Source organism: Ambystoma mexicanum, chromosome 6p (assembly GCF_040938575.1).
Source record: "Ambystoma mexicanum isolate Mex_15411 chromosome 6p, UKY_AmexF1_1, whole genome shotgun sequence".
NCBI classification, from domain to species: Eukaryota; Metazoa; Chordata; class Amphibia; order Caudata; family Ambystomatidae; genus Ambystoma; species Ambystoma mexicanum.
Window position 1 is genome coordinate 1,545,069,063 of NC_090935.1, and position 25,442 is coordinate 1,545,094,504.

At 45.5% G+C, this 25,442-nt stretch overlaps 1 protein-coding gene across 1 annotated transcript in view; it reads right to left on the reverse strand.

The window, feature by feature from the left end:
- DNAH6 (dynein axonemal heavy chain 6) overlaps positions 1–25,442 on the reverse strand; it is a 3,423,448-nt gene that overhangs the window by 2,081,434 nt on the left and 1,316,572 nt on the right. The window contains exon 16 of the mRNA XM_069626424.1: positions 11,302–11,430. Within this exon, the coding sequence (XP_069482525.1) occupies positions 11,302–11,430 (129 nt within the window). The remainder of the gene's footprint in view (positions 1–11,301; positions 11,431–25,442) is intronic.

Consider the following 25,442-nt stretch of genomic DNA (forward strand, 5'->3'; position numbering starts at 1 on the left):
ACAACAGTTATTTTACAAAAATGCTGCAGAGAACACAGTTCCTATACACCAAAGTGAGCAGCTTCAACATTGAAGGATGTTGAAGCTGCTTACTTTGGTGTATAGGAAAGTGTTCATATACACCCGTGTGGTGTATATGAACACTATCATTTAAAAGCGAGCAGCTTCAACGTTGCATCCTGCAACGTTGAAGCTGCTCGGTTTGGAGTAAATGAAAGTGTCCATATACAACACGGGTGTATGGACACTTCCATTTACACCAAACAAGGCTTCTTGTGGCACTCCTCCAGTTTAACGGCACCAAAAGGGTACCGTAAATGTGCGCTAGTTTACTGGAAGAGTGCCACAAGAATAGGCTTCCAAAAAGCCAGTTTACGAATGTGGCGGTTGCTAGGTTGGTTTCCAACCCATCCTAGCAACGGCCACATGTATCCTGAAAGTGGCACATTCCTTCCGACTTCGGAAGACTGCGCCACCTTCATAATAGGTCTTAAGTACCGAAAAGGTCGTTAAGCCTTTTAACGTCCTTTTCGGTACTTAACACATGGATGAGAATAGGGCCCAGTATTCTTTGGCAGGGCCAGGTTGGGTTATTCATCAATGTCGTGCGGATGAATACCTGCCTTAGAACATTACCCATCCATAATCAAGGACATTGACCATGGGTTTGTGGATTTTAAGTCTGGCAATGAAGTTTCCAATACTCAGGCCCCTCCTGACAGATTGGCCTTACCTGTGGCCTCTTTAGCACATGATTGGTAGTACATTAGGCAACTGAATTACATGATTTTGAGGGATAGTTCGACCTCCTTTGGCTGTTAGAAACCCGGTTTTTAGTCTCTGCTCACCTGGCCATTATCAACATTGTTCCACCTGGCTATAAAAAAATTCACATGAAAAGGAACAATTAACATGAGGGCATGGGGGCCACCACTTTAAGTAACATCTACAATTGCTTCATATTACATGTTTTAACAGGGTGGGGCAAAGGGATTTGTTGCAAATCTCCCTCTCCCCACTCACCCCTCTAAGACTAGTTGGCTTCTCTGCTACAGCCTGCCAGGAGGAAAATTCAACACTTGCAAACTTTTCAAGATCTTATCACATGTTGACTTGTCTGGGTTTCCTCCGTTACAATTCTGGTAGACATGAAATCATGGATTGATTCTGCCGCAGAATGAAGTTTATCAAGGTTTTATTCACAAAAAAGCTAAACAACCAATTCACAGATCAAAACCAAATAACTCAAAGAAATGCAGAACCTTGTCAAAAATGCATTGTTTCATACAATATAAGAACAAACATGGGAAGGAGAGGAGAAAAGAAAAAAAAAATCGATCCCTTCAACCGTAAACGGCAGTACATAGGAAGATGACACAAGAAATGTGAAACCTTACACAATAATGGTCAAAATAAAGAAAAGAGGATATGAAATACCTGTGTACGAGCGCGATATAAATAAAATATCATTTCATTTCATTTCTTTTCATATAACAGAGAGGGTAGTTTTCATGTAGCACAATTCACTGCAACCAAACAAATCAGAGATATGTCAAGGGAGTGACCCCAGATTGCCTTAAATGTGTCAATATCTTCTTTGCATTTGTAAATGATTTGTTCAAAAAAGCAAAAGCTGAGGGTCCTGGATCCGGTCTTCTATGTCAATGCAATTAGCTGATTTCCAAGCCCGTAGCATATTTGTTTCGTTGTCATGCAACCCCCTAAATATCCAGGCTTTATTTGCTTTCGGCAGATCACACACAGGTTTTGTCTTTTCCCATGATGAAGACAGAAGCCCTCATTGGAATGTTGGTTTCGAGAGTTAGATTAATCGTGTTTGATTCTTCCACCAAGAACTGCTTTGCATTGGGGCACAGCCAGATGATATGGGTCATCGTGCCTTTACCAGTCTTGCATTTCCAACAACGGTCACTGTCACACATATTTCTTCCATACATTCTATCCGGTGTCCACTACAACCAGTGTAGAAGCTTTATATGGCTGGCACTTATGCCCCACACCAATGATGCAAGATGAACATTATTGCAGCTTCTTGCCCAACAGTCAGATCCCAGAATTTCATCAAGTTCTTGGGGCCACAGCATTAAGATGTTTGTATTCTTTCTTGCCTCCAGTGCCAACAAACGGTAGAACGACACTGCAGGGTGGGTACTAGACATCAAAGTTTCCATTTTGGGCCACACAACGTTACTGGAGAAAAAGACAGATGCATTCTCCAAAGCTACACTTATAATTCTCCTTAGTTGCAGATATTCTGAGTAAGTGCAGCCAACCAAGAGGTGTTGTTGATATAGCCTACCAAAGAGGAGTCATTCCTCACTTTCAAACAGGCATTTGATGTAACAAACCCCACACAAGTACCAGCTCGTCCAGAACAGACTACGATCGTGAAGTTTGATTTTGGGACTCCACCATATGGAAGCATCAGAGAAGAGAATAAGATTAGCCCCACATATATCTGATATCGCATGCCAGCTTTCTCTTAAGAACTTTTTGAGGGGATTCTTCTCAGATAATCTATCAGTCTTGGTTGGTATTATTGAGCCAGGTACAATAAGGAGGAACTGCTAGATGCAGCCTGAGCCCAAAGATCTGCATCTGGCTTCGTCAAAGTATTTATGTGTCCCAGCAAAGCCATGTGGTAAAGTGCCAATCTAGGCGGTTTGTTGTCCCTAAAAGAAGCTCTGCAGAAAAACATCCCATTTCTTAATAAAGGCAAATTAGGGGTTTCAGGGAATTCATTAACAAGACATACTAGATTCTGGGTGCAATGTTCATTTTCACACTATTGACATTGCCCCACAAAGACAGCTTCAGGAGAGCCCATCTCCTGAGGTCTGAAATAATTCTAAGCATTAGGGCTGCAAAGTTGGTCTGCATCATGTCTGTAATCGTTGGGGACAACCATATCGCCAAGTATTTCCTCCAGGTCAGACACCATGCACATTTACATTGGTCAAATAGAGTTTTAACACAGGAGGAAGAGATTGGAAGAATTTCAGACTTATTCCAATTAATCTTATATCCTGACATTCCTGAGAAAGTCAATAACGTCAGGATCTTGCAGCACAAAAAAGAGGCCATCGGCATGTAACCGGATTTTTCCTGAATCTCCACCAAAACCAGCTCCCATAATCTCTTCATTAGATCTCAGCATGACAGTCAGAGGTTCCATTGCGATAATGAACAGTAGAGGTGAGAGGGGGCATTGCCTGTCTGGTGCCCCATCACAGGTTAAACACCCTAGAAATAAGCCCATTCATGAGGGCACTGGCAGACGAATTCACATACAAAAGGCACACCCATTTGATGAACGTCAACCTAAAAACAAATAGTTTCAGGGTGGTAAATAGGTTTTCCCCACTCAATTCTATCAAATGCCTTTTCTGCATCCAAAGAAATGGCAGTAACTTCATTATGTGCTCTCTCCCCTCGTTCCAAGGTCATCAACAGTTTTCTCATATTGTCAACAACATGCCGTTCATTCATAAAGCCAACCTGATTTTCATAGATGAATAGAGCAAATGCAGACTCCATCTGTTTAGCCAGGATTTTTCCCAGGATCTTGCAGTCAGTATTTATCAGACTGATAGGCCTGTAACAGCACAACAAATAGGGTGTTTGTCTCTCTTCCGGAGGAAGATTGTGATTAGGGCACGGATGACACTATCTGGCAAGTGTCCAAGAAGCTTGTCACAAAGGAGTCTAATAGCAGAGCTAGGTAAAAGTTGGTCAAATTCAGTTGGCAATCCATATGTACCAAGAGTCTTGCTGGTCTTCAGGGCCTGGATAGTAGCACACATTTCTTCTAATGAGATATCGGACTCTAAGGCATCCACCATATCATTGGTAAATTGAGGTAATTCGACTTCAGAGAGGTGCTGTTCAACCGTAGAGATATCAAGTGTGACCTCAGAGATATAGAGCTTCTCAAAAAAGTATTTTAATGTTCTATTAATAATCCCTGGTGTTGCATCTAGGGGTTGTGAGGGTGCAATAGTGAGAGATCAAGACACAGGTGGCCTTTTTGTTGCTACAGACTTTTATTCCAATGAAAAGTGGGGTTAGGGAAAGACCTCACTAGCCCAAACGATAAAAAGGGGTTTTCTCTGCCTCAACATAAATCTCAAATGGGTCTGTCAGGATGTCGAATTAAAGATGAGTGCACTGTTGTGTCAAAACCCTAACTCTCACACTAACAACTCAACATAAAGTGCAAAGGGGTTATCGTCTCAGCAGCTTCTTTATAGTTATTTTCAAAGTTCCAAACACAAAGTTCCAAAAGGTGCAAAGACAACCAAAGTTCCACAGAGGTCAAGAGAATGGGGGTCATTACAACCCTGCCGGTCCGGTAACAACGGTGCTAGTAGGCCTACCGGCACCGTTGTTACCAGACCGGCAGAGTACAAGTTGCGGGCCGGATGCCCTCCATCCCGCCAGGTCAGACCTGGCGGGGGAACGGCACCCGCTCTCAGACTTTGACGGTAGCACCGGCACCATTATGAAAGGTGCCGGTGCTACCGTCTTCCCCATTCCCATTGAGTTCTATCGGACTCAAATGGGAATGGGGAATACCATTTTTCCAGCGCCTGACTTCCCGGAACACCGGGGTCGCAATAGCCTGGTAATTCCGGGAAGCCAGGCTCCAGAAAAATCATGAGTTCTGCAGCCAGTCTGCCGGTTTTACCAGCACGGCTACCACCAGACTCGTAATGAGACCCAATGTCTCCCTTCTCTTGAATTCTCACAGGGATTAAAAGTTACAGGAGGAATTACTTTTTCCCCTTGGGTCCTTTTCTACTTTATATTTATGTTTATTGAATTTATATAGCGCTTTAAGCCAAAGCGCTTTACAATATAACAACAGGTACAAAAGTGAGAGAAGCATATTTACAAACATGAACAGGTCATTAGAACAATAAGCAGAACTATTTACAAGGGGGGGGATAAGTGAAGTGACCTCCTTCCTACTTCCTTGAAGAGCTAAGAGAATGAGTCCACTTCTCTTAGTTTTGCCACAATGTTCCCAATCCGAAAGGGCTGGCTTCCATCCCCAGGTTCCTCTCCTTTTGCACAGCCAACCGGGTTCACTCTTCTCCCTGTTATTGTGAGTAAGAAAAGGAGTAACAACTGTTCTTATTTTGGTGCGAGTCACAGACTCGCTTAGTTTACACAGTTCTCCTTCTAGGTAGACTTGGTGTACTCTCCAGCCAAGTACTACCTATTGCACAATCAACCTGATTTACCTTCTTCCCAGGCACTGTAATTATGAAGATGAACAACTGATATATTTCTCTTATGGGTGTGAGTCCGAGACTCGCCTGTCTTCGGCACTTCTCTTCCTTGGTTTACTCTCCTGCCAAGCACTACCATATATGACCAAAGATGTGAAAGTTTCTTCAATATTATTTTCAGGTTCTCAGACCCTCAACTCTGGGTATTTCTCCCCCTTTTCCACAACTTCTTAATTTCAGGGTCCCAGACCATAGGTTCAGGGTATTTCTTCCCTTTTCCACTTGCCACACATTTTTCTTACTTTCAGGGCCCCAGACCCTAGGTTTGGGGTATTTCTTCCCCTTTCCCACTCACCACCACTTTCTCAGGTTCCCAGTGTCTCCATGCCCCTTCGTGTACCTGCTTTCTCGGTTCACAAGGGTGTTTGCCTTCTCCTGTCTTCCTTTGTCAGCCACAGAATTCAGGGTGCTTGGGAAAGGCTTTGTTTGGTCTGCGCGGCACCGCAGCACCAACCGTTCTTCAGGAAGCCGTTATGCTTCCTAAGTCTCAGGACCGCCTATCACCTGTGTCTTCTGTTCTGCCATCCCTTCCTGCGTCTCAGGACCAGCTCCGGAGCTCTCAGCTTCTTCCTGATCACCCCGGCTTTCTTGCAGTGCACGACAGACACAGTGCTTTTCCTCACGGCTCCTCCAAGAAGCAGCTCCCGAAGAAGCACCAGGCAGACCTCCCCGGTGCTTCTACGGGAGCTGCTTCTTTACTGAGACAGCTGTGTTGCTGTTTTTATACTTGACTTCCTGGCCACGCCTCTGCAGAGGACTAGGATGCTCGTACTCATTGCTTCTTCTTCATCTCAGTTTTGTCAAAGGCCTCCCATGGGTTGTTCACATTCTTCCTCGTCTCAGTATTGGTCATAGAAGTGGAAGAGTTAACTTTAGAAATGTACATGGATCTGTATATGACTACTGGACCATGAGTTGGTTAAGAGGGTAATGGCTATGGGACAGGGGTAGCGGTATACTGTGTGCCTCCTAGGGTGTCTTCCATCATCCCATGAGGGCTTTCCCTCCCCATGTGATCTGTTCCCCACACACCACCTCCAGGGGGACAATTAGACTGTGGCTGCACCGCCATGGTCACATGAGAAGGGCCTTCCCCAGGGAAGAAGGAACAACATCCCAAGATTTGTCACAGGTGTCACCAAGACATCTGACAGCTGTGATTACTCTGTCACTTTCTTGAAGTTTTAGCCTGTAAGCCAGAAGACGACCACCTCTTTCCCCACTTTCAAAATGGTTCACCTTACTTCTGAACATCGCATATTCCACTTTGTCTGAAATAATCTTGTTTAGCTCATACTTCTTTTTCCTGTGTTCATCTTGGACAACCGGCTCCTTTGTGGCAATATACTAACATTCCAAATGTTTAACTTTCCAGGTCAGTTCCTTGATGTCCTGTTCCTTCACCCGTATGTAGAGTCCACTCATGCACATAAGAATACCTCTCATATCAAACTTGATAGTTTCCCATATTGTCGATTTACATATACCCTGTTTGATTCCGCTCAATGAATTCTTCAATTTCCATGATGACCTCTCCCTTAGTTACATCATTTTGGAGTATATACGTGCCTGATTCTGCTCAAATATGTTGCGATTTCGATCAAGATATTGTAAACTGAGGGCATTTTAATGAAAGGTCTGAATGCACAGTCGTCACATATCTCGTTGCTGTTCTTGTTGTTTCACACGTCAATTACGTGTCTTCTTCTATGAGTCAGGTAACAAAGAACAAGTTACTTATTTTACCTGGTAACGTTCTTTCGATGGGATGTTCCTCCGACATATTCCACATCTTTGACAGTAATTACCGCAGCACAGCTGTGCTAATTACTGTCAAAATGTGGAATACGTCGGAGGACACAATCCCTTCGAAATGTGGTTTTCAGATGAGGATGTGCACACATTTTCATATATCTTACATTCCTACATCCTTGTCAACTTGCATGTCAAGTCTGCTCAATATTATATATTTTTAAAAGCTTTGGTGTAATTCTGGCTTTGCAAAGTGTCACTTGAAAGCAACATCGAAATGACATTGCGTTGCTTTCAATCGTGAAAGGCCTTCAATTTACTACAGTAGTTTAAACCCAGTTCAGCCTCCCATTATAGATTCTGTGCATTGTTGTTTCATATGTGATGGGCTCATGATAGACAAAAACCAAGTTCATGTTTTAAAAATCTTACACACATTTTGATGAGCATTATTTTAGTTTAAAGGGAAAAACTGATTTTATATGCATTTGTTTCTTTCACAGTAAAAATGCTTCATTTTGCTGCAAAGGCTTGAAACACATCCCAACATTACCATTTAATATTCTGGGCACTGCTGTTTCTGAGGATGTGACTTCAGCTCTCCAATAATTTGGCAAATCTTGACATGTGTCTTTCCCTTATGCCAGGCAATTGACAGTTTTATGCATCTCAATGTTTTGAGGCCCAATTTCACTCCTTTTTGCTTTGAAAGTGCAGGGCCTCATTTCCACATTATTTTGGTACAGGCCTGGAAATTTGGGGAGTCCTCATAACTGACTCTGGCCTTTTTATTTCTTGCATCCAGGGGTCATTCCGCCCCACAAACCCCAGGCACAGGCTAGAGACCTTCAAACACGGTGTATAAAAAGGCAAAGTGTACTTATGTCGTAAATGCCAATGTTAAGGTATTAACATTCCATCCCACACTCCAGGCACAGTAAACATACCAACAGTGACTTCTGGGCATAGTTACACTCTTTGTAGGTTTGCTGTGCCCAAGGCATGGCCAAAGTCCATGTTCAAGGCACAGTGTCAACTGGGCACAAGCACAAGTCATGTCCAAATGGCATTGTTGGTATCTGCACTGTGCTAGGGGCATGGCCAATAGGACAATGTTCAATGGACATATATACTTGCAATTGCCAGTGGCATTGTTTGTGTTTGCACTGTGCCGGTGCATGTGAAAAGCCTATGCCTTGTGCACAGTGTCCTTTGGGCATGGCAATAGGATAGGTCTAGCAGGCACTGTTGGTAAGTGTACTATCCTAGGCACAGTGAGCATGCCAACAGTGAGCATGCTTGGTATGTTCAATGTGCCCAGGGCCATGCCCACGTTGCCCTGGGCACAAGGTCCAATGGTCATGGCCAGTGGGTATTGGTGGTATGTGTATTGTACCAAGGCATACCTTGAGCAGAGTGCCCCGTGGGCAAGGCCTCTGACTGATCCCAGGGGGCAGTATTCATGTGTGTACTGCACCCAAGGCATTGCTAAAGACCATACACTGGGCACAGTTTTCTGTAGGTAGGGCTTCAGGCCATGTCCATTGGGCAGTGAAGGAGTTTCACTGTGCTGGGCCACAGATATGGGGTACATGGGAGTTCGGGGGATGAAGGCCTTGTTTCAGTAAAAGTGAGCCTAGACATGGGGGGCATATTGGTAGAGTATATCATTAAAATAACAAAAGAATTCCCTGAAAGAATGTTAAATGCAGTTTTTGTTAACTTTTTGTAACCCAAACTTTGAAATTCCCTTAAAAGTCCTTAGATAAAATAATGTTATATTTGAATTGCCAAACTGACTTCTCAACCTGGCTGTTTCCTCTGATTCCACTCGCACATTCCGTGGCCACTGGAAATCCGACTGTCACCTGCAGCAAAGACATTTCCGCAAAGCAGGAACTCCAGTGGTGGGATCCTGAATGGACTTGCATTGCTTCCCGGCAGCTTCGGAAGTCAGGCGCTGGAAAATGTAAGACTCCATGGGAATGGGTACTCACAACCACTGGGCACCATTGCTGATGGTGCCGGTGCTTCCATGGCAACTCTGCCTCCTGGGGGCGCTGCACCCGGCAGGGTCAGACCTGCCGGGCGCAGCGGCCCCGGCAGGCAGACTCGTAGTGTGGTGGTCCGGAAACAAGAGTTACTGGGACCCTTGTGTCTGGAACGCCACACTTGTAATGAGGCCCATTGATGTATTGCAAAAAGGAGGTGTGATCTACCTGTTCACCCAATTGGTTTGTTTACTGCATCCCTTACTTCAAGCCCCCTGGTTTCCATGTTGGAATTCCTGCTACTTTCTTGAATGTTCTGCTAACACAACCCCACACCCTTGGTTTACATGAAGTGGCAAGTTGGAATCCCTGCTACTTTCTTGAACGTTTTGCTAAGACAAACCCGAACCCCTCGTTGCACCTTACTGACCTCACAAACACCATTGTCTGTTTTCCTTGTTGTTTGTAGACCTTGCTTAACCAACACCTTTCATCAGGCATTTCCCTGTTTCCTTTGAACAGTCCTTAACGGTCCCTTATAGCTTGGACTACTTCCCTCATTAAAACGACAACCTTATTACTCTGTGGTAAAGAACTGTGCAGCTCAATCACAAGACATATATCAGTTCTCAAATACTTGTGATGCTACCGAACTAGACTTTGCGTGGTTCTTATTTGAACTCAGAAATGTGTTAGATGTTAAGATTTTGTATGGATTGGTTAAATATTTTTTTTTTCAAAATGCACACGCGTCCCATAGGAATCTATGAAATACAGAAAAACAAAGGCAACATTTTTTTTAAAGGGCTCGCCAGATTGGTCAGTCTTTTCGACCTTAAATAGATTAGAAAAGGAAAGAAACAAAAAGATTACTCAAAATAGTGACACCAGTACTCTTAATACATAGATCCCCTTCATACTCTTGGGATTATTAAAACACAAACATAAAAGACTAATCGGGAGCAAGTGCCCCCATCTGTTACGGTGTCCAGTCATTCATTCGAAAACAAAAGGATCGAATGCAATAGATTCGAGTCAAAAGGACCGAAAAAAAAAAAAAGACTGCCTTTTTTTGGGGGGTTTTGATATAGGTAAATTTTATGGTTTTGGCCTAAAAAGCAGTCAAGCATTAAAACCCCCCTCTTAGGTGTGTACAGATATTTTATTTTACTTATTGGCTTTTTATGATGCGCCTATACACAATGTGTTTTAAGGAACAACAAGACAAGGGGGGGCAGGGATGAGAGAATAAAAATGGTCCTACTAGGTCTTGTGACGTTTGGATTGTGCAAGTGCAGTAACAAAAGTGCACAGGAGAGGGGACAGGGAAGTGCTGGAGGGTTAAGCGACTGCCAGGGGAGTCCAGGTGGACAGAGACATGGGCAAAGAAGAGAGTGCAGGGGTAGAAGGTCCATGTGCTAAGTGCGGGGAAGGGGCTGGAAGGGCTCGGGGGTGCAGGCCCAGCCAGGCAAGTGCAGGGTGTGAGAGCCCGGAAAGGTAAGTGCAGGTTGGGGGTGGGGGGCAAAGTAGACCAAGTGCAGGAGTAGACTGTTCGTGGGGGGCCTGGTGCCCTGTAAGAGTCTGAAGGAACCAGGAAGCCAGTCAAGAGGAAGAGGGGGGAGACATTAGCAGGGGAGGGAGAAGGAAAAGGAGGAAGAGAAAAGGGGGGTCTTGAGAAGCTCTGAGAGGGGCAGGGGGGCAATTCCAGAGGTAGGCACCTGCGGAGGAAAGAGATCTAGCCCCAAATCTCTGCTTGGAGAAGCGTCTGATCTGCAGAGAGTTGGAGCTAGAGGACAAAGGGTTCGAGCAGGGAGATATTTAGAGAGAGAGTTGGATGTAGGGGGGTCCCAGGCCCCACAAAGCCTTGCGGATGATACAGATTGTTTTGAACTTGATCCTCGCAGCAACCGGGAGCTGGTGGACAGATTTTAGGACTGGCGAGATGTGGCCCCTGGGCTTGAAGCCAAGGATAAGTCTGGCATTCCTAGTGGCACCCTGGGCTTATGAGCCATTATCCAGGGTGCTAATAGCTTTATTTCAAAATGTGGCTTCACACTTTTTCATAAATTCTCCATCTGTGCTGTTTGAATTGCATAGTCATATTTATATAAACAATCATCTAAATTGATCAGTTCAGTAGGCGTCCTAAGCAGGTCTCTCTCTCCATCACTGTCAAGAGAACCCAACTAGTGCTTTGTGATGGCCAAGTTTGCACGCACTAAAATACGATCAAACTGACTAACCTTAAAATTCTTCTGGTAGGTTTTGTACTGAAATGCACGTTTCTGAAGTTCATCCACAATAACCTGGAGATCTTGCAGTAGTTGTTTAACTTTAGTTTCGTCAGCAGTAATCTCGAGAATTTGAGGGTCCTTAATTGCGGAGAAACAGAGATAACAATACATGTTTAGATAGCAGACGCCTTTTCAAGTGCTTGATTCATTAACATGTAATCTTTTTTTTTTAAATCTTCTCTGCACCACTTAACCTCCACTGAGCAACATTTTATAAAGCATGGTAGGAATCATTTACATTGATATGATATTAGTCATTTATAACGTGGCTGTACACAAGTGTTTCTAGGAGTGACAAAACAAGGGAGAGAAGACAGAGGGAGGAAAAAACAAACTATCTTACTAGTCCTTGCGTCATTCAGAGTGTGCAAGTGCGATAGCACAAAGTACAGGGGGCAGGGGGAAGTTCGAGGGAAAGGCGAAGTGCAGCCAGGGCAGCGCAGCACTGGGTATGTGGAAGGAGGCATGGGGACTGTAGGGTAACAGTTACAGCTCCTAAGGGCGCGGTAGGCCCGGAGGCAGTACAGGGGCGACTGGTTGCGGAGGACCCTGGTACCCTGTGAGACTCTGAGGGTAGCCAGACAACTAGTTAGCGCAGAAGACAAGTAGGTCAGCAGAGGAGATGGAGAGACAAAGCAGAGGCAAAAAGGAAGGTGTTGAGCCGGTACGGACCTTCATGTGGTCCGGCTCAAATTTGAGAGGGGTAGGGAGGCCATTCCAGAGGGAGGACTGCAAAGGGGAGAGATCTACCCCCACTCTCTGCCTGAAGAAGCGTCTGACCCTCAAAGAGTTAGAGGTGGCTGAGCGAAGGACTCAAGAAGGAAGGTGTTTAAGAAGACAGGGTTTGATGTAGTGCGGGCCCCGGCCCTAGAAGGCCTTGTGGATGGATCTGCGTGATTTTTCCGTCACAGAAAAGACAGTGACGGAAAAGTTTGCATGAGAAATGTATGCACCTCAAAAGGTGCATACATTTCCCATGCGAACATACACTGCAAACCACTACATTCCCCCACCCCCACCCCCACCACAACACACCCACGACACACCCCCCCACCCACACCCTCAACATAACCAAACCCTCCTTATCTTTTCTTCACGTTGTGTCCCTGCAGCGCCAGTTCCCTTTCATTTCTGTGATCAGGAACCAGCGCCGCAGGGCCCTTTTCATTCTCTTTTTTTTTGTTTTTTTTTTCCAGGTATGATGCGGGGGCTTCCGCAGCACCCTGCTCACTATAGTGAGCAGGGTGTTGCGGGGGACACCCCCGCAGCCCCTGTTTTTTTTCCTTTGTCGGGTGTGCGGTGGGGGTGTCCCTACCAAACCCCGCTCACTATACTGTATGGTATGGTGAGTGGGGTGTTGCGGGGGACGCCCCCAGAGTCTTTTTTTTACTTACCTAAAATGCATGCCACCAAAGGTTCGAACTTTTGGTGTTTGAACCTTTCGTGGTATGCATTTTTTCGGACTTTTGGTAAAGTCACTAGTCAGACCTTTTTTTCAGTCCTTTCGCACAGTTCCTTGTGGATGATGCAGACAAAGTAGATCCTTGCAGCCACCGGGAGCCAGTGGAGAGATTTCAGGGCTGGAGAGATACGGTCCCTGGGCTTGAGGCAAAGGACAAGTCTTGCAGTCCTGTTCTAGATTAGTTGCAGAAGGTGGAGGGTAGAGGAAGGCAGATTGAGAAATTTGCTGTTGCAGTGGTCCAGCCAGTGTGAGGAGAGAAGGAGAGAGTAAAGTCGATGATGACACCAAGGTTTTTTGCCTCACAGGAAGACAAAGTAAAAGGGCACAAAGAGGGCGGCCTGAGTGAGAGACGGAAAGTGGGAGTCTCAATAAGAAAGATCTCAGTCTTACTGGCATTAAGGCATAGATTGTTGTAGGTGCACCAATTCTGAATCGCGGTTAGACAGTCAGGAATGAGCGAGAAGGGAGACGTGGCTGATAGGTGCCTGAAAGAGTGCCGAGTGCCGTCTGCATAACACTGAAAGTTAAAGGAGAAGGTAGAGATAAGGTGGGCATGCAACTGAGGAAGTGCTACAACATAAATGACTGACTTACAACACCCATCTTGCTGCATCCCATCTTGAATCTCTTGCACTGTGCATATTCATGGAATTAAGTGCATGAATAATAAGGGGCATTTGTGAAGGTGCAAAATCCTGATGCATACAGAATCCCCTTCTCTAACCCCATGTTGCAATAAGATTTTTAGTCAGGTGGTTATTCATTTTTTAGTTTCTACCAGCCTTCATAAACATAATTTTGTATTAACGAAATGCATAATTGATATAATATACAAAATGAAAGTAAAATAAATGTTTTGTTTCCATACACAATAACGTACAGTAACTTATATCCACATTTTAAAATTCCGAATTTTTAAGTGATGTATCAGGAACCCGTGGGCCTTTCCACTGTGACTCAAACTTGTAAAGGTCTTCATTGGGCAAAGTAAATGTTCATCATAAAATGCCAAGGTGCATTAACTTTACATATGTACAATTGGGGGTACATGTAGTGCCCCCAAAGTTCTAGAACAATTTGCATTTGCCAGTAGCCAGGTACAATGATTTTCACAGCCAAGCACTTTTTCTGAAATTGATTTTTAACATCAATGCTCGTTTACGCTTCTAAAAACCACAGCCCCATCGGAGAGCGACGAGACCTAAATGAAGATGCTTCCACGGCACGCGTATCCCGCGGCGAAGGTGTGCCCACAGCGCATGCTTTCCACGATGCCTATAGGGTTCCGTCACACTTCCCTGCTTATTTGCACTGTGTGGGTTAAATATCTTGCCAGGCCCACAAGACCTGTACATTGCAATGCAGAAGTAAGAATAATGTGCATGTATTGCCATGCGTTTATATAGTGGCAATGTTATGTGCTAGCGATGCTTGGCGCTAGGACCAGGGATGGAGACAAGAGTTATGATAGATGTATTGGGTATACAGCTTAACGGCAGGTTGGCATTAAAGGCAGGGCTGTCGAAGACCGTGATGGTGAAAAAAATAGAAGCAAAGCTCCAGAGACGCGAACATAAAATGAACACAACAGTGAGAGAAGGGGCGCGTATGGTTTGGCAGAATTGTAGAGTAATTTATGTGGAATGGGTGTGTGAAGGGAATTCAAGGTGCACAGACATCAGGCCAGCCACCTGATTTATCAAGGTGTATTCAGCTCAGATTGCAGGAACATTAAAATGCCGCACGTACTTTGTATTCTCCTTTGCAGAGAGACGGCAGCACGCCATGCTTTAAATGAGGAATCAACGGTGATGACTATGATTGGACAAATTGCTTTAAGAAATAAAAATGTCAACAAACTATTGTAGGTATTACCTCCAAGTCTATTCAAAAAAATGTATTTATAACCTTTCGAAATTTTACAGTTCAAATTGGACAGCAGTGATTTAAAAACATGCATTGGCGATGCCAACAGTTTGGACTTTTGTGTAGGCATGAGAAAAGCACTTGCCAGACACTGCCATAGTGTTATTAACTTGCCGTTGATGGTAGCAGGTGCAAAATGGTGTGAGTGCCTAATACTCGCACCATTATCGAATAACAGTTCCTTTAATAGCAGTGCCTGGCAAATGCCTAAGACTTATACACAAGTTTGCCAATGCATGTTTTAACAGGACTTTAGTGAAAAACATGCATAGTGCTTATAAATAAAGTAGCTGAAGGCAGACCTGGTTAAGACATTTTTATTACACCAGTAGCCTCTTCCCAGCTCCAATTAAGTCATTAGCTCTCAGAAGACTGCTTTGTAAAAAATACTGGCAGCCACTTCCAGTGCAATGTTCAATGGTAAGGCTTGATTAAAGCAAGCTCAAAGAATTCCCATAAGGAGGTGTTTTGGGTGAGAAGGGGTAGGAACTGTGTGGGAATAGCCATAGAGATGAGCATGGCCTTGGGCAGTCAATGGCTGGGCAAATAATCAATCAACACCTACAAGCTTTGTGTCCCTCATAAGCCATTTCTCCCTATCTGTTCCCTAATGCAATAGTTTCGACGTGTAGGTGGCGGTTTAGCACCACCTAATAGCACAAACTGAAAATGTATCCTTGTATGATGGGGTCATAAAAAAGTTAACCATTTTGACAACTATGATGGATCATATTTGCTACCATTGGCTCGATGTTTCGTAATGGTTTAAAAAAAATCCCTTTCAAATGCTGCACACTACATTCATTTGGTAGAAAGCTTCTTTCAGAACCACTAAGTCCTTTTGAATGTGTAGTTCTCTAGTGTGTGCAATTGTCAGGAATATAGTTGATTTCCTCTTGGAAATGTTACTTCATCAATAATTTAACATTGTAACATGCAACACATCCGGCCCCCCTCCTGTAGCTGTAAGCCCAGCCCTCTCTTACTGTGTGCCCGTGTGTCGCTGTATACCCCTGCCATCCTGTTCACCTGCCGGTCTCGGGCGTGTTAAAGATGAACCACCATACCATATCACATCACTACGCTTACTCTCTACTATACACCATCACACAATTAGAACACAGCTATTCCCCTCGATAAATTCGGCCTAGCTGTTCACATATGAACACTACGCATAAACACCTCATCACCCTAATAAAATGCAGTTATCCCATGACAATCCGGCCTAGCTGCTCACATAAGCGTCTTTTAGGCCTAACAGAGCCAAAACCCAGTCTGGGTGTCCACCCACCAGACTGCACACATTCATCTGATATCTTCACCACCACACCTAACGCTAGGATGCAGCTACCATTCGGCAATTACATCAGATGCACACATAACTGGTGCACCCACGCACCCTATGACACTATCTCTCTCTACTGACCTGGACTGCAGTCCCTGAGGGCGTTCAACCTGCCAGCGCTTTGAGATCATACCAATGATATATGGAGCGCTATATCAATACCAAATAACATAACATAACAAAGTCCATGAGGAAGCTCCGAGGCACACATTTAGACCGCTGGGGACAGGTTTGTGACTTCTGCAGGCATGGGCGTGGTGCTCCAACAAGGCCATTCAAAAAGGAACAGTCTTTTGAGACCCCCGAACATTTGAAGGACTCATACAGCTAAACATGTTCACATTCAGCTTCTATCTGGCTGGGCAAGAACACCCCCTTTCCTGGGACCCCACTACGAATACCACTGCAATTGGACTGCTGTTAATTGTCGACATATCTCTTATCTGAGCAATAGTCTGACCCCTTTTGTGTTGGCTATAGGATTACCATGTTTGCAATCAGGTGTTAAGCAGTAATTTCTTTTTAAAATGAAATTCCCATGTTAATTTTTAACTAGTGTGAAAGCCCATGTACACCGGCCAAGGTGCGTGAGGAGACACATTTCCAGCCTTACATATTTCTAAGGCAACAGCTACCTCAAGCGGTGACAACAGGGGAAGTGGGCAGTATATACTGTGCATGACTGCATCGGACAAACATACATCTGGCCTTTTATTATATTGTAAGATAACTGGCGTTCATAAGTCCCAAGCGGAACTCAACCATGCGTTCAGACCATCGACCAGGCAATTATGAGGCTCTGTTATCTTTATCACATGCTCACATTTATTAAATACTAATAAGAGTGGAAGAAACACCACAGCACAGCTGTTTAGCATCAGCATCCCTTTTAATTTAGTGGATACTAATATAAACTTAGCAAAAAATATACCAAGCAATTTAAAGACACCACATTACTTTCTCGTTGAATCGACGCACAGAAGTTGTGCAAATGATGTTGGCCCACAATGAACACAACATGGGAGAGACTCCTATGGCCTCACAGCATTGGTGGGCTACTGAGATACTGATGTGCCTTCTGCTGTTTGGGAAGTCGTGAACTGGTATTCACTAGTGCCCGATGAGGAGCCCCCAATCCCCTCTGACTCCAAAACCTATCCCCAACACTGCCTCCTACCTACGCTAGCATTGCCTCTCCACCCTACCCACGCCCAATCACTTCAACCCCGTCTGGCTCACTGTTATTCTGACGCCATCCCACATTCCTGGACCATTGCTCACTTTGTCCAGCCTATAACTCTAAGCACTGGCCCTATGTGTCCATGTTCTTTTCACTAACAGAGCTTTAATTCTAGGGGTGGTATAAGTGCACTACTGCTGCTGGGTCACGTTGTCATTGTATAGGGAATAATTTACATATGAAAGGAAGGGTGTGGCAGGAGGAGCTCTGGGTATGGAGTATTGACATAGAATACTTAAAATAGATTAAGCAGGCCTTGGGAGTCAGGGCAGCATTGTGTAGTGGCTGTGTGGTGGAGGCTAAAACAGCATGGTAAACTAGGGCAGTGGAAGACAGCTAAGCAGGGGTTGGGAGTCAGGGCAGCATTGGGCAATGGTAGCATGGTCAGTCAAGAAAGAGTGGTGAACTAGGGCAGTGGAAGACAGCTACGCAGGGGTTGGGAGTCAGGGCAGCATGGTGCAATGGTAGCATGGTCGAGCCAAGAAAGCGTGGTGAACTAGGGCAGTGGAAGACAGCTAAGCAGGGGTTGGGAGTCAGGGCAGCATGGTGCAATGGTAGCATGGTCGAGCCAAGAAAGCGTGGTGAACTAGGGCAGTGGAAGACAGCTACGCAGGGGTTGGGAGTCAGGGCAGCATGGTGCAATGGTAGCATGGTGGAGTCAAGAAAGCGTGGTGAAATAGGACAGTGAAAGACAGGTGGTCTTTCCATATACAAAATTCAAATCGGTTCAACATGGAAAAGCTATAATAAACTAACATAGCTAACATAGAAAGAGATAGAATTTGATTTTTTTTTTTTTTTAAAACACTGCAACGGTTGTGTGGCAGAGGCAAAGAAAGAATGGCAAATTACAACAGGGGACAACAGCTAAGCAGGGGCCGGGAGTCAAGGCAGCATTGTGCAATGGTAGCGTGGGGAGGTAAAAGAAAGCATGATGAAGTAAAGCAATGGAAGACAGCTAAGCAGAGGCTAGGAGTCAGAGTGGTATTGTGAAATGGTTGCATGGCAGAGGCAAACGAAGTATGGTGATAAAGGACAGTGAAGACCGCTAAGCAGGGTGCAATGGTTGCCTGTCGACTGGCGAGGCAAAGAAAGCATGGTGAAATAGGACCTTGGAAGGAAACAAAACAGAGGCTAGGAGTCAGGGTGGTATTGTGCAATGGTTGCATGGCAGAGGCAAACAAAGTATGGTGAACTAGGGCAATGGAAGACAGCTAAGCAGAGGCTAGGAGTCAGGGTTGCATTGTGCAATGGTTGCGTGGCGGAGACAAAGAAAGTGTGGTGATATAGGACAGTGAAGACAGCTAAGCAGGGGTTGGGAGTCAAGGCAGCATTTGTGCAGTGGTTGTGTGGCAGAGACAAAGAAAGTATGGTGAACTAGGGCAGTGAAGAGAGCCAAGCAGGGGCTACAGCGAAGCAGGGTCCGTCGGTGAACTGACATCAGAGGAACTTCAAAATGCTTTCTGGTTGATGAAATACCCCAGATTTACTGTTTGTAACTGACACTCTGTAACAGTAAGAAGAAATAGAAACCCATCAATTCACTTGATAAAGCTTCCTAAAAACTAAGAAAGAAATATAGACCCCCGGAAGCGAACACAAAGTTTATCTCCACATGCTCCATCCATGTGCACGCCTGCTGTACCAAAACCTTTAGAACAATTGTTAAAGACTTACATACTAGTTCTAATAGGCATGGTGTAGCATTTAGGGTTCTTCATATAAGTAGGGACCAGACAGGAGGCAGATATGTGTGTACATCCCCTCTCTTTATAAAAGAGACAACCAACAACAAGCACTGAACAGGAACTCACATCAGACCACCTAAACAAACATTCATCACCCTCACAATTACTAACCATTTTCTCAGCCCTCTCGGCGTACATCTACATTTGCGTAACTAACGTTCCCCAGCCATCATAAAATATCACCAACTAACCATATATCCAGAACTCCCACTACTGGATCTTGTAACTGCCACTTATGAGCACAAACCACATACAAACCACATTCCATCACCTTCCAAGTGCACACACCTTCTACCATGTCTGCCATACACGGTCTTGGGTCTGCCACACCCGCAGCACTAACGCATGCTCACACGCAACTAACCAAATACACAAACCAACATTCTGTAAGCTTAGCAATACATATCTATACCATACACACCACCTCTGTCACAAGTCTCTCCCCGTCTCACCTGTTTTTGTTGAGTACTTGCGACCTTCTGGGATTTCTTCTTTTTTACGGTCCGGGATTTGTATAGACGCGTACGCTGATCTTCGGCGTCCAGCGGTTCAGTTTCCAGGAGCGTTCAGAAAGTCCAGGGTAACAGCAGGAAGCAAACGAGTTACGCTCGGAGGCACAGAGGACCGTGACTTGAGCGCAGAAGGTTTTCCAGGAGAATGGAGAGGGTAGGAATAGGATGGGGAATCAAGGAGCTGGGAACAAGGAATCAAGCGAGAGCCCTGATCGAACTCCGGCAAAGCACGTCCGACTACAGGTAGCGGTAGCGATGAGATGCGCAGAGCCACGGGGGCGTGTCTCTCTTGAAGGATGAGCAGCGTGGAACGCACAGACTGATCCGGAGCGTTCCGTTCCGAGTGGCCATGTTGGAAGGAATACTGCATGCAATCCTCTGCGAGTCAGGGACCAGGAGGACCGGAAAGGACGTAGACGATGGTTCATGACAGTATGCCTCCTCTGAAAACCAGCTCCTCCAGGTTTGCCCAGAGGGATCAGATGAAATCGTCGAACCAATCTGGGTGCATTCATGTTTGACACTGGTTCCCACGTACGCTCACTGGCAGGGTAACCTTTCCACTCAACCAGATATTGTAGTTGACCTCGCCGATATCTTGAGTCACAAATCCTGGAAACCTTGTATTATAGTTGATCATTTACAATAACAGGGGTAGATATAGGAGCTGTTCGGGGTGACTGAATGTATGGTTTTAGCAGAGAAGTGTGAAAGACTGGATGAATCCTTTTCCAAGATTCAGGTAACCGAAGTCGAAAGGCCACTGGGTTGATGATTTCTTGTATGGAAAAGGGACCATAGTATCTTGGAGTCAGTTTATTAGGGTGCAGGTGTCTAGGAAGGAGCTTCAAGGATAACCAAACCTTATCTCCTACTGAATAGGGAGGTCCACGTCTTCTCTTAGAGTCAGCATAATGTTTGACATCTTTTCGGGCCCTTTCTAGGTTTTCTTTAACCTCCTTAAGGACTGTGATGAGGTTTTCGATCCAGGAGTCTACTGCATGTACTGGGGTAGGATGTGGGAGTACAGAGGGTAGGACAGATGGATGGAATCCTTGACTACAGAAGAAGGGACTGGTCTTGGTAGCCGAGTGATCTGAATTGTTATAAGCAAACTCGGCCATAGGTATTAGGAGTGACCAATCGTCCTGAACTTTGGTGGCGAAACAACGTAGGTATTGTTCGATAGTCTGGTTGACACGCTCCGTGGCTCCATTGGTTTGTGGGTGGTAGCCAGAGGATAAGGCACGTTGGATTCCTAGAATACGACACACTTGCTTCCAAAACTGAGATATGTCCTCGGTCTGAAATGATTTTGGAAGGCAGCCCATGAAGTCAGAATATGTGTTCCAGGAAAATTCCGGCAAGATCTGATGAGGAAGGTAGTTTGGATAAGGGTGTAAAAGGAGCCATATGAGTAAAAAAGTCAATAGTGACCATGATTGTTGTGTAGCCTCTAGAGGGTGGTAATTCCACGATAAAGTCAGTGGCGATGAATTCCCAGGGTCTTGTTGGTATTGCTGGTTGGAGTAGGAGTCCGGCCGGCTTCTTATTATCATGTTTGTTCTGATTGCAAACGGTGCATGTTTGGACATGGATCCTAATGTCATCCATCTTCGGCCACCAAAACTGTCTCTGTACTAAATGGAGAGTGTTGGTAATTCCACGATGTCCCGAATGTAAGGTATCATGACATAGCCTTGTGATTCTTTGTCTCAGTCCAGGAGTGGGAATAACTAGGCGATTGTCCTTGAATAAATATCCGTCGTTTGCTGTGAGATTCCATCTGTTATTTCTCTTGTGCTCCTCCCAGAGGTCCGAAAGTCGAGTTTGGCCTTGGACATTCTCCAGGAGGGTGAGTGCTTGGGCAACAAAGATTGTATGGGGAAACATTTTTGGAAAGGTCCGATCCTCAGGGTTTTCATAGTCAGGACGTCTGGAAAGGGCATCAGCAATTATATTCTGTGATCCAGGACATGATGGATCTGGAACTGATACTGGGCAAAGAAGAAGGCCCAATGGGCCTGACGACTGTTCCTACACTCCAAGGACTGTAGAACTTGAAGATTTCGATGGTCCGTACGGACCTGGACTGGATGCCTAGCTCCCAGGAGTAGATGTTGCCACTCTGTAAAGGCTTGGGGGATGGCTAATAGCTCCTTTTCCAAGACGGAATAATGAGTCTCACTGGGAGTCAGAGTTCGTGAAAGGTAAGCAATGGGGTGCTCCAATTTGTCCTCAAATTCCTGTTTTAGGACTGCTCCTATGGCGTAGTTAGAGGCATCCGTCTCCTCTAGGAATGGCGGGTTAATGTCGGGTTGAGCTAGGATGGGGGCTTGAGTGAACTCTGTCTTTAATTGTTGGAATGCCTTGTCTTGGGCTGCGGACCAGAGAAATGGGGCATCTTTCTTCAAGAGAGAAATGATCGGTTGAACAATTTCAGAAAAGGACGGTATGAACTTTTGGTAAAAATTAGCAAGTCCCAGGAAGGATTGAATTTGTTTCACGGAAGTGGGAGCCGGCCAAGATAGTATGGCCTTTACCATTGAAGGATCCATTCCAATTCCTTCTGGACTAAGGACAAATCCTAGGTAATGAACAGAAGTGACGTGAAATAGGCATTTCTCGGGTTTAGCCAGGAGTTTGTTTTCACGTAATCGCTGTAGGACTGCCTTAACATGCTCTTCATGCTTTAGAAGGTCCTTGGAGTAGATCAAGATATCATCCAGGTAGACGATGACGAAGAGGACTAGCATATCCGAGAACACCCTATCCATGAAACGTTGAAAAACTGCTGGGGCATTAGCAAGTCCGAAGGGCATGACTAGGTATTCAAAATGGCTGAAGGGGGTTCTAAAGGCTGTTTTCCATTCGTCACCTTCTTTTATACGAATGAGATGGTAAGCACCTCTTAGGTCTAATTTAGTAAAGATTACTGCACCTCTGACTGCTTCTAGGATATCCGAGATGAGGGGTAAGGGATAACGGTCCTTGAGAGTACACTGATTTAGACCACGGTAGTCCAAACATGGTCTGAGTTCCTTGGTATCTTTCTTTGGAACGAAGAACAATGAAGCGCCCGCTGGAGATTTGGACGGGCGTATGGTACCATTTTCCAGGTTAGTATCCAGGTATTCTCGGAGAGCCCTCTTTTCAGGTTCAGATAATATAAACATTCTGCCGAAAGGAATCACTGCAGAGGGCTCGGTATCGATGGAACAATCCTCTGGTCTGTGAGGAGGAAGAGCTTGAACTATAGCGGTCGAAAAGACATCAGAGAAGGCTTGGTAGGCTCTGAGAATCTGGATGATGTTAGAAACGGTGACTGGACTTTGTTGGTTCTCTTGAAAGTCTTCAAAAGGCTTTGGTACGGTATCCAGGGATAGGCAGTGAGCCATACAATATTCAGATCCAAGAAACAGTGAACCGGCTGCCCAATTGATGTAAAGATTGTGCCTTTGTAGCCAGGGCATTCCGAGAACCATCGGATAATGGGCTGATTTAATGAGGTCAAATTTGATCCTCTCTTGATGGTGATTAATAGAAAGAAGAATCTCTTTAGTCTGAAGGGTAATGGGTCCTGAGGAAAGAGGCCTTCCATCAATGGCCTCTACTGGTTGCATTGTTACTCGGCTTTCATGTGGAATGTTGTGAGCAGTGACCCAATCTTGATCTAGAAATACGGCCATGGCTCTGCAGTCAACTAATGCCAGGATGGGGTAGGATTCTGTCTTGGAAGGCGATAGAAAGGCTTGAAGAACCACAAGGGTATTTTGTCCAGGCGAGTTCAAGGATGGAATTAATGTGGATGTCGTGATGCCTACCCCCAGGCATCCGGATCGAGTCCATCAGCCCCGGGAGCAGGCATCCAGATACTCATTAAAACCCCAACAGCCCCGGCTGGGGGCTGTTTGGATTCAGTCCTGGCGCCTTAGGCACCAGGCTCATAGACTTTACTTACCTTATGCAGACCATGCTGCAAATGAGTCCAAGCCAACGTGAGGCCTGGATGGGACTATTTTATTATAGGGACTATTTTTTACTCGGGTGTGGTTCTGGGGAACTTCTTACCTGGGACTACTTTGCAGGCTATTTAAATCACGCCCGAACAGCAGCTCATGCTTCGTGTAATTCTGCATCCAGCAGCGTAACGCTCACTGTGTCTGCAAGTCAGCATCCAGTCTTCTGCCATGCCCGCCTCGAATCCGGAGCTCCTAGACAAAAGGAAAAGAAAGGAGAAGAGGTTAGATCACTGACATTATTCGATTCCTTACCTGATTCAGGACCCAGCACATCTCAGAGCCTGGAAAGGACATTATTTCAGCACGCATCGCTTCGCCAGCAGCAGCGCCGCGTTATACTCACCAGTCCACCGCATCTTTCAACTCGGGGCTGCCTCCATCATTTTCTTCGTCGAAACCCAGCACCTGGGGGGAAAACAAAAGGAATAACAAGGTGAGTCGAGAAAACCGACAAAGACAATCTCTTTGCCACCATAGGCTTACCTGCTTTACCACCGGAGGTATTATCCTTTAATTTGCCGCATCTTTCTATGCCGCACCTATAAAGGGAGAGAAAACTCATGCAACTTTTACCGAACAGACTCTTACCTGAACGCCATCAGCTGCCTCCAGGCAATATTCTTTTGGACCCAGCTGCAACCTAACGAGGGAATGGAACAAGAGTGAACATCGGACATATTGAACTCTTTGAACTTTATAGACACTGGAGTCAATATTCCTCCGGAACTCCTCCAGTACCTTCAAACCAGTGAAGTAACTGGTATCTACGCGCCCCTGCATGCCATGCAGGATGGAGAGCTCATCATTTAAAAACATAAGGTGAGGTTACCAAGAGGGGATATCAGAGGTGATTAGTGGGGAGAACGAGAACAGTTGGGGGGGCCCTCACTAAAGTCCACGGGTGGCTAAATCCCTTTCTCCACTGCAGGAGAATACTTCTACGAGTCCAGCAGACAAGATTAGGCGGGCCAGTCCAGACTGTCATCTCTTCACTACGCATCACGTTGGTGGAGACCGCAGCTGTCCGGGTCCGATCGACGCCCCTGTGGGAGCCAGGTGAGCGTAACAGAACACGAAGCCCATCTACAAATCCCCACCCGGGCGTAATGGAGACCTCAGACACCGACCAACTAGCCCAATTGTTAGGAGAAGTTAGGGCAGAAGTGCACTCCGCGCGCCAAGAAACTAATGCCCTCAGGAGAGAACTGATTGTGTCAAAGGAGCGCACTGATGATCTTGCCAGACAACTGCTGCAAAACCAAGCCGCGCAAACACCACTACCTGGACTTGGGGGGAATTCAACCCCCGTTTCATCGAGCAGCCCTGTGCAAGTGGTTCTACCAGGGAGCATTCCTTTAACTCCACCCGAACGCTTTGCTGGGGACCCGAAAAGGTTCGCCATGTTCATGAACCAATGCCGCTTGCACTTTTTATGCAGACCAGGAGCTTTTCCAAACGACCAAGCCAAAGTAGCCTTTGTACTGTCATACCTTAGTGGCAGCGCAGCGGATTGGTCAATTCCATTAGTCAACCAGGATGACCCTCTTCTTCGGGATTTTTAGGGTTTTCAATTGAGCATGGAAAGACTATTCGCCAGACATTCACAGGGACAGGCCCTGGATAACGAACTTCTATCCCTACGACAAGGAAACCAGGACCTGCTAACTTATATCGGAACCTTCAATAGGTTGGTGGTGGAAACCAGATGGCCAGAGGTAAAGCGAATTACATTATTTCATCGTGGACTTCGGGGTGAACTCAAAGATGTTTTGGCCCAAGTTGTGAACCCACCTCAGGATTGCGCAGAATATATAGACTTAGTGGTCCAGCTAGAC